At 50.6% G+C, this 10,411-nt stretch overlaps 1 protein-coding gene across 2 annotated transcripts in view; it reads right to left on the reverse strand.

Annotated features, from left to right (window-relative positions):
* RNF130 (ring finger protein 130) overlaps positions 1-8,834 on the reverse strand; it is a 41,649-nt gene extending 32,815 nt beyond the window's left edge. Inside the window, exons 1-2 of one of the 2 annotated variants that reach the window (XM_052684710.1) lie at positions 8,134-8,834; positions 1,941-2,135 (exon numbers count right to left, since the gene is read on the reverse strand). In XM_052684710.1, coding sequence (XP_052540670.1) covers positions 1,941-2,135; positions 8,134-8,494 — 556 coding nt within the window. In that variant the 5' untranslated portion in view covers positions 8,495-8,834. The remainder of the gene's footprint in view (positions 1-1,940; positions 2,136-8,133) is intronic. The other variant, XM_052684708.1, reaches the window with a different exon arrangement.
* Positions 8,835-10,411: the final 1,577 nt, after the last annotated feature.

Raw genomic sequence — 10,411 nt, forward strand, 5'->3', positions numbered from 1 at the left:
TAAAGCTGACATTTGGAAATTATGCAAAGATCAAAGTGGGGAAGCAAGCAGCTCTCTGGCTGTGCTATCAGCACCTGCTGTTTTCCTCTCTGCTCGACCACGAAGACAGAATACTCCCAAGGCTCTGCACCTAACAGTATAAGAACTATGGTGCAGAGATACAAAGTGATGTAAGGCCTATTTTTATCTGTGGGAAGAAAATAGACAGCCATGAATGCAGACATCATAAGACAGTTGCACAATTATGCTGTGAAGAATGCATTTTTTTTAAGGAGGCCGTGTGTCAGTACTCTACACACAACATTAGCTTGAACATAGAATCACACAACTGTTATGGATGCAAAAGACCTCTAAGATCATCAAACCCAACCCCCTCCACCCCCACCATGCCCACTGACCACATCCCTCAGTGCCACATCTCCATGTTCTGGAGCTGTGCCACTGCATTGCCACTCGTACAGAGAAGAAATCGCTCCTAATATCCAACCTGAGATTCATGTAACAGACTCATCATTCAAGCATAGGTTCATGAGTCAATACTGCACTTGAACACCAATCAGAGAGTTAATGGACCACTGGATTCCAAACCTTGACTGTGCTGAAGCTAACACCAAAGGACTGGTCTGCATTTCACAGTGACACGTACCTGCAGTTCACTGGGCAAACAGGAAACCTGTCATGGGCAAATACTTGGAATTAACTGCCATGATACAACATTCTGAGACACAGGATAAGGCACAAATTGCTAACATGAGACTGCAGACCTTCATACAGGTACTTCAAAGAAAGACCAGAGCTGAAGGCTCTGGAGGTGGGACTTTTTGCTTGCAAAGTACCTGCAGAAAGGTCTACGAGGATACAGGAGTTAGAAATAGTATGTCAACAGCCTCAGGATTGCCACACAGAGGTCAAAACCTCCCCGAAAAACTCCTGTGGTGGACAGAACTGGGAAGGACAGACCACACCGAACCAGAAGCCACAAGGCATTTTCCATATATGATGTCTGGATGGAGAGAGGGAAAGAGATGCACAACCATAGCACCTCTTTACACAGAAGAATTCTACTTGTGTGACGATACGGAGAACATCACTCAAATTCCAGATACCAAGTAACACCCTGCACTTACAGAAAGAAAACTGAAAACCTCTGGGAAAACAAACAACACGCAAGTCAGCAAACACAGAAATATCCCTTTCTGATTAGGCTGAGTAATTGTGAAGTGAGAAAACCTAGGAAAACCAAACTGCCATTATTAGAACTACTCTGAGCAATCATTTATAATCATAGATTTACTTTAAGTATGAAAGACCCACCCTGCTAGACTAATTCAGCAGTAATGGCATAATTATTACATGAACAGATCAAAAAAAAAAAGTAGAATCCAGAAGAAAACCAGACACAGTGTTCTAGATCAGCAATGTGAAGTGCTCTAGAATCAGACCATCGGACAACTGCACCCCGAATCATTAAGCCTTGAGCACCATAGAGGAATCAACAAAGATTCATCACAGGAAAAGAACTCTCTGAAGTGTTGCATACAAGTGTGCAAGCTCAGATTTGGACCTAGTGTTTGAAAGCCCGCATCGTGGACAGCCGGATGGAGACACCTTACTACAGGAGCTCCCCAGTCCTGCTCGGTGGAATGTCAGGCCTGATGTTGTACCACGTCTGCTCTCCATTTCAGCAAGGTTAAAAGTGCTCACTGCTGAGGTCCTGCAGGTTTTTCCTTACACCCTGACACCCATCTCCCCTCTGCAGAAGCACTCCTCACTGGATACACCAAACCCAAATACTCTCTTCCACAGTTACTGGCTTGCTTCACCGAAGACATGTATCATCTACATCATTAGAACAGGGGCTGCTTCCCACAGCATCACCCGTGCGCTTCAGCGACAGTTTGTGACCAAACACGGCAGTGGAAGAGCCTGCACATATTTACCTTGATGAGTCATGGTGACGGGCTCCTCGCTGGATATATTGTTGTAGATGACCACGGCGGTGGCATTGTGCGAAGCTGCGCGCAGGATTTTCTCTCGGAAGGTACAGTTCCCTCGCTGCAGCAGAGCGATCCACTGCTTGGTGTTGGGAGGGACTTGGAAACGCGTCCGAGGGTCACAGCCCAGGCGATCTGCAACTGGAGGAGTCGGATGCACATTCAGACAAACGGCAATTTGCTCAAACAGGCAAGAGAGAAGAAAATGACGCTGAATTTATGGTTGTGCACTAGGAAGCTGCTGCCCTCAGGTTAATACAGCCCAATGCTAACTGCATTCCTCAGGTTAAAAAGAAAAAGTCTCCTTTATAAAGCTCGATCTCACCACTGAAGCTGTAACCATACGTCCAAGAATTAGGCTCACCAACAGACACTATTTTTAAGCCCAGTGCAGCGAGAACAATGAATTTCCATTTGAATCAATACCTGCCTGCAGGCTGAGAAACACAGGGATATGGGTCATGTGCTGCAGGCAACTACCAGCAGCAGTTTATCAGTCATTCTGGGCAGCATAACTTTTTTTTTCCTTTCTAATGCAATCACAGACATCCCTGCAGTGGGAAGAGTAACTAAACAAGAAGATTTCAGAGCAGCTATCTGCTGTGTGCATGCTGCTGCAAGGATGAGGGCAGCAGCCAATGCCAGCTCTTACACTGTAAGCTTTGCCAGCAAACACGATGTGTTCCTGTTGCTAAATGGGTATGGATGCTACAAAGGAGAAGTAACAGGGTTGGCAAACGCTGCATCTGAGCCCAACAGCATACAAAGACTTTTTTTTTTTGGTCCTTTTTGATGTAATGTATCCTGGAGCAGCCGAAGCCCACACAGATCTATGTACAAAAGGCACAGAGTGCAACGTGGAGAATGGTTTTCCAGTAAGTCAGAGCCAACAGCAACTTGTAATGCACAAGTATTTACCCTTTCAAATGCCACGAGTAAAAGCACTCTTGGCTACTGAAGATGGATGGGACAAATAGTGAAACCTCAGACACACAATTCATCTGGGTAATAGCTCTGAAAACTGCTACAGCTCCCTAGAGCGATACAGAGGAAGCACCCCATACAATTTTCCTTTCTAAGAGGCAAGTTCTTCAGCACCAACTCAGAATGGATGCTACAGCCTGGAGATCCAGTATGGCAGGATGAAGAGCAGTATGCCTATGGATAGCAAAAGGTTCGCTTCAGTGCAGTTGTGTTCAAGGCACACCAAGTAACCTAAATAACGGGTTATTCGCTAGAATGGAAGAGCATCTTGAAATGGAGGAAGCTTCTGAAAAAGCTCAGCTCCATAAAGCCCTGCGAAGGCACTATAAACTCCCAAGTTTGAGCTGTACAAATTTAAACACTGACAGAGAACGTGGCATGAGACAGCAAACAGCCTCTGTGGGAAAAGTAGCACAGATTTTCCACTACAGTAGAGATGAAAGCTTCTCGCAGCAGCGGGCAGAGCTACAAAATGCTGTTGGACCAACAGGATTAGGAGCTGAGATGTGCCGATAGTGAGCATCCAGCTGCACAGCAACACGCACAGCATTACTTCTGGTGGGGTGATGCAGCGTGTCCCAACACTGCTTTAGCCCTATGTAAGTAACACAGAACCGTAAAGGAAAATATGGTTGGGATTGATGAGCCTGCAGCTTACTCGAGATTTAATACAGAGACACAACGTGCTTCTCTCCAGGTCAGCATCCTATTTACCCCACACAAACGTTAAGCAATCCTTCTGCTTTTAACTAAACAAAACTCAGGAACAACTGCAGATAGCTCTTCCTGCTCTGGCCTGCCAACAGCGCCCAGCCCTACAGCACTGCTGGCTGCTACAGCAGCACATCTGCCCCACACCCAGCACTGGCAGCTGGTACAGCAGTACCTCTATCGGCCCTATAAGGGATGGATGAGCAAATGCTGCCATTAAGAGCCACCAGCAATAGCTCCCCACCACTGCACTACCTATACTCCACTGTCCAAGGTTCAATGAGGATGAGACTCAGACTTGCAAATCCTGGATGGTGACTGTGCCGGAATGAAAAGAGACTTCAGATTATATCAGAGCTATTCTAAAAGAACACAAGTGTATATAAAAAGATATGATCAGAAATCACTCAATTTCACAACAGCAGAAAATACAAGTTTACAGAAAGCTGCTTCCCTATAGCCATTCTTCTGTCCTACCAACCTGAAATATAAGGGACCGACTCCGTCCTTCTTTTCTTTGTGTCTAAGCATCATGCACACAGTGACAAAAAACTGACTTTACACTGAAATGGCAGCCTGCTGGTCAGAGAATCATAGAATGGGTTGAAAACGACCACAATCATCATCTAGTTTCAACCCCCCTGCTAAGTGCAAAGTCACCAGGCTACCCAGAGCCACATCCAGCCTGGCCTTGAGTGCCTCCAGGGATGGGGCATCCACAACCTCCTTGGGGAACCTGTTCCAGTGTGTCACCACCCTCTGTGATCCTCCTCATCCCTTCCAATTGCTTACCAGGCCCTTTAGCATTCCCCTATAAGAGACAGAACCATTTTGTGGTGGCAAAAAATGAAGCGAGCATCTCAGCTCCAGACCAACAAAGGCTCCATATTAGCGCTCTGCACACCCTGGGCTGGCTGCAGGCTGCTCCCTGTGCCCCACACTTACACTGAAAGCCCCCTGATCCAAGCAGGGCACTGAGGCCACAGCACCTCCTGTGAGCAAGGCTTTGCCTCCTTCCCACACAAAAAGAGCAGTGCCAGCATCCCACAGCCCACTAACTGCATTGCGTTACGCTTTTCTCCCCCGCTCCCTTTTTCAGGTCAGATACCCCGATCGATCACCTCTCAGCTAACGCTCCATTCTCTCAGACCAACAGCAGTCACCAGAGCTGCTCTCAGCTGAGCACTCAGAAATCCTTTCCCTCTCTGACCTTCAGAGCTGCACCACACCCGGCAGAGGCAGCACAAAGGATGGAGCAGCGCACAGCCCTGCTCGCATGGCACACCTGAGCACAGCACGCCTCAGAGCACCACATCCCTTTTTGTGCAGTACAACTGGAGCTCCCAGGAACGGAATTCAGCTGGGAAACTTAAAGCAGCACAGCAGCACTGATCCACCCCGCTTTCAAGGACGGCTCTCTATCCAATTGTGCACATTAAACAGTATTTTCTTTCAACACGTTAGTACTTCTGTTATTACTAATTGGGTCCTCACCCATGCCAGCTGCAATTCCTGCTTTTTCTAAGTTGCACCAATGGGTGACACAGGGCAACACCTCACTGCTGAGAGCCATGCTACCTAATTGCCCTGGCTATACTTGGCTTTAGCACCAGGAGGAACTCTTTGAACCAGGGTAATCTCGTTTCAGCTAAACAAAAGAAAATCAGGGTAGCAGGCAGTGCTGTAATAGTTAAGATTTAATCTTGTTAGCTCTGTAAGTGTACCACAGTTACAGCTATAAACTGAAAACCACCAGATTTGTCATCACTCAAGGACTATGAATTAAGCTGGACACTGAGATGAGGGGCAAAGGACGAACACATGGCACAACACTGTCCCTCCACCAACCTGCACTTTTTGATGCATTTGTTTGCTGCATTTTCCCCGAAGTTCAGTTTTGCATCCCAGACAGAAACACCACATTGTGCCCAAATATTACCCAAAGTTCTGCAATTGAAACTCTGCTTGGACCACACACTTACAAAACTCAGTGGCACTGTGCATGAGCTGTACCCCTCATTTGTCACCTCAAGCATCTGTCCCCTACCTCCACCTTTCCCTAAGACAGTTTCCTCCTTTCCATTTTATCTGAGGGTCTATAAAAGGCACAGGGAAAGCTTTGGTACGTGTTTTAGCCTAATCATGGTGAATTCAGTGTAAGAGATCCTGATAAAGGAACAGGTGACTGAAAATTTATTGTGTCCTGACATTTAAAGGACAGGTAATCAAAGAGAGCAATGACTTCAATAATTAAACATAAAGCAACAGGCATGTTCAAGAACGTGAGCTGACCACCACCACAGAGCACAGCGCTCCACCCCCAGGCCATGCATTACACACACAGCTGCTGACCCCAGCCCTAAGCTGGTAAAGTCACGTCTTTGCCTGCAGGTAAAGGATGCAAACACAGCACATGGAACGGGACATTTAAGATGTTTCAATTGTAACAGCTGGGTGCCAACTTGCATGCACAGAAATCCCAAGCAGTGGCCCACGGTGGGTCAGTGCCTGAGACCAACACTAAGTCATGGCATCACCAGGCAGCTGCAGCCACTGGGACAAGTGAGGGCTGAGCACTGGGCAGAGCACTACTGCTCCAGCTGCAGAGGCTGCTTGTGTTAAGTGCTATTACAACAAATACATTGCAAACAAGTGCTATGCTAATACAGACTGGCTGATAAAAAGGCATTATAGCAGTTGCAGACAGCAGCACTGCACTGCTATCAGAGCCAAATATAATAAAGCAGAATACAATCACAAGGCTCTCAAGTCTTCAGGAGCATCTTAACTAAAAGCATAACGTACTCCAGCCTCTTTCCTACTAAACACAAGGCTTTTAAACTACGTGAAGCCTCTCAGCAGAATTAAAATAAAAAGCCCCCTGTATGGCCATCTGTGCAGAACAATTCAGAACAGCTTTGCAGGAAGACCGCCACTGCAGTGTTTGTTTTAAGTGCCTTCTGTTGACACACGGAAGGAGAACGCCTCCCAACAACCCAGGGCAAAGTGTTGACGACTGCAACATGTCGAACCCACAGAATTCAGGTCTGCAGCTCTGTGATCTCTCTGCTGTGCTCGCCTCACTCAAACCGTTCACCACGTTACACTTCAACAGCAAAGTAGGAAATGCTCCTCAAAGTACGCAGAGCATCGTGCTCAGCTCTGCTCTCGCTGCTTCTGGTGAGAATGCTGTCCGCCACCCTCAATGCTTGAATCACACTTAAGTGAAGACCGTGCTGGAAGAGACCAGAAAAAGCTATAGGGGAAAACTAAAAAGTAATTAATGCCAGAAGTTTGTTTTTTGACCAATAAAGCAGCTGCTAAAGAAATCAAGTGGTTCAACACCCTGCATGAGAAAAGGCAGCAGAGCTAACCCTGCTCCCAAACACCCCTTGGGATAACTGTGACATGCCCAGAGCTTCCAGGACAGCCTGCTGACCTCACACAGCAGTGTGTGTTTAAGTGAGGAACATCAGGGAGCAGAGAAAATGAAAGGCTGAGCGCATCTGGGGACAGACGGCCAAAACCACTGCAAAGGGCAGGATTTAAGATACAGAAGAAAATCCTTCGGTGGCCAGCTTGCACCAAGATTTGTTTCTCCAGCCTTTCCCACAAACACGCTATTTTAATATGTTCTAATTAACACTTTGTAAAGCAAACGAAACAGAGCTTCAATGAAACCAGCAAGCGCGTGCGCTGCACAGCTGCCTCGTGCGCAGGAGGAGCAGACAGGAGGCTGCTAGATGCTGAAAGAGCATCAACATATTGTCCTGACCTTGATTTGTTAAATCCTCAAGGGGCTTTAATAATACAGCAGAGCTCTTCAGGAAAACACAGCAAAACAAAACCAAGCAAAAACGCTCTTAATATTCACCGCTCGCAGACTGGTTTTAATTGATTACATTGCCTCACGGAATGCATTATTCAGAGGCTGCTGCCCAGAGAGAGGCTGAGAGCACTGAGATCCATCCGGGGCCATTTCTGGAGGACAGCAGTTTGGGCACAGCACCACGGATGGTTATCAAAAATAAGATGCGATTAAACCACACCGCTGTGACCGAGTGCCCGCTCTCATTTCAGACCAAAATCAAGACGCTCAATGATCAAAACCACTCTTGTTTAAGTTAACGCATCATAAAGGCCGATATTTATCGGAAAGCAACCAAAGGGCATCGGCCGCACTCTGCAGCGACAGAACTCGTGTGGAAGCGCTGCCCAGCGCTCAGCGCCACGGACCGGGCCGAGTCAGGGGCGGACATCCAACAGCTCAGCCAACAGCTCGGCAGGCATCCCTGACCCACGCACCGCACGCAGCCGCAGCACGCGGCTTTCCGGCCGCAGCCCCGTCCCGGAGCGCGGTTTTGCAGCTCCCCCTCGGCCGCGTTCCACCTCCTCCGCTCCCGGCTCCCCCGGCCACCCGCACGGCGCGGCGCGGGGCCGTTACCTCCGTTGATGGGCACCGGGGTCACCAGCAGGCCCTTCACCTCCACCTTGGGCGAATCCTGCCCGTAGCGGCCGCGGTCGATCCGGAGCAGCGTGGGGCCGCCCCGCTCGGGGCTCAGCACCGTCACGTTGATGAGGGCCGTGTAATACGACAGCTGGCTGCCGTTGTCGTCGGCGCCGGCCGCCCACAGCCAGCAGTGCCCCAGCAGCAGCAGCAGCGCGGAGCCGCCGCCGCTCCGCCGCCGCCGAGCCCAGCGCGGGCCCATCTTCGCCTTCCGGCGGGAGCGCGTTATCCCATCTGACAGCCCAGGAAAGGAGAGAGACCGCGAGCGGGCGGCGAGGGGAGGAGAGCCCGGGCTCATGCCATGGGAGGAGCCAGGGAAGCGGCGGCACGTCCCGGCACAGCGCGGTCCGCCGGCCCGGGGAGGCTGCGGGAGCTCGGGGCGCTCCGGCGGCCGCTCAGGGCCCCGCGCTCATCCCGCTCGCAGCCCGCGCCGGCCAGAGGGAGGAGGAGGCGGCGGCTCCTTCGCCGCGCACGACTCCGAGGAGGCGCCGCCGCCCCTCAGCACTCGGGCTCAGCCACGCCGCACGCCCCGCTGCCCGCCCCGGCCCAGGGCCGCCTCTCCATGCCCGGCTCGGTTCCGAAGCCGGCCGCACCGCGTTCCGCTCCCGGCGCCTCGACTGCAGCCCGGCGCGGCCCGCACTGCGCAGGCGCGCTACGCCCCACCCGGCGCCACGAGGGCGAGAGGCGGGACTGAGGGAAGCCACGCCCCCACAATGTGGGAGCTACTGTGGGGGCGTGGCCTGAACGGGTGACGTCACTCCGGGCGCGGCAGGGCGCGGGAGGGTGACCGTGGCGTGGAGGTGTGGGGTCCGGCCCTGGTTCGGGGCTGCCCCAAAGAACCTCCGGAGCGGTGTTGGTCTGCTCGATGGTGCCGCAGGGAGTGCTTACAGTGTTGGAGCCAGCATTAGGGACAGACACTGCATCTCACGGCTCCTCAGTGCAGATACCAGGTCAACGGCGTTGGCCATTGGAAACGCGCAAGGTGGTTTAAAAGCACGTGTGAATGGTGCAGTGTTTGGGGCTGGGTTTAGGCAGCACGTCTGGTGCTAAAAGGCCGGCCCAGCAGCAGCAGCATGGCTCCTGTGTCAGGATGTGGCCGCTGCTGCCTCATTTACAGTTACTTATTTTCAGCGTGCTAAACTGGGAAATGTTACTAACACTGAGATGTTAATGAATACAAATCCTTTGAGATGCTGCGTAGCAGGATGCGATGCGTGACACTTCACCATCATTCTTACAAAGGGTTTGAGCTTCTCTGTGACCAGGAAAGGAACAAAAGAACACAACAGCCTTTGCAGATTTTGAAAGACAAATTATCTGAAAATTATTTATGGCTAAGAAGATTCAGGCTGCGGGGTTTGGGGTTCAGATATGTTCTAAATTTCTGAACAAATAGCCGTGCTGCTGTTCTTCTGAGATACAGTCTCCCTGGTGACTTCCCAGCTGCTCCGATAAGAGCTGTGCTTCCTTTCAGCATCTTACTGTGCTGTTCCCTTTGGAGGTGTTGTGGCACATCCCTTTGGGATGCACGTAGCCACATATGCATGTAAGATAACACCCTGAAAGCTCATTCTGTTTACCTCATTTAGCTGCGAGCAGCAGGGCTGAGCCTGCCCTCAGAGAGCCCTGTGTCAGTGCAGAGGAAGGCAGGACTGCCCGCCAGGCTGCAGCTGAGCTGTGGGATGTGCTACAGGCCTGTGGTGCTGCAAAATCCTCCGAGATCTGCTTATGAAAAGCTCTGTAGAAATGTCAGTGCAATCCAGGAAGTGTTTATGAAGCAGCAGCTGAACGTTCCAATGTTCTGTTTCCCCTTTGTTTTGTTTTTTTTTGCTGTTGTTGGTAAACGTTGGGCAAGGAGCCACACGTCACAACAGCCGTGCAGCATTGCAGCAAACCTTTCCCCCCAGCTAGAGGAGCAACCAGAGGACTGCTGGCACAGGGGGCAGCAACCTGGCATCAGGACAACTTCTAGAGCCACCTCCCTTTCCCCATAGCATCCCTGTGCCAGCCCATGAATACTGGCATACAATGCTTGAGCGCAGTTCTTACTGACTATCGGTTCCCTTCTTCCTGTGATTACTGCCAAATAGGGGCCTATGAGAAAGCTGGGAAGGACACCATTAGGGAGTGCAGTGACAGGGCCAGGGATGATGGCTTTAAACTCAAGGAGGAAACACAGTGAGGGCAGTGAGGCCCTGGCACAGGCTGCCCAGAG

Source organism: Tympanuchus pallidicinctus, unplaced genomic scaffold (assembly GCF_026119805.1).
Source record: "Tympanuchus pallidicinctus isolate F22 unplaced genomic scaffold, pur_lepc_1.0 scaffold21, whole genome shotgun sequence".
Taxonomy (NCBI): Eukaryota; Metazoa; Chordata; class Aves; order Galliformes; family Phasianidae; genus Tympanuchus; species Tympanuchus pallidicinctus.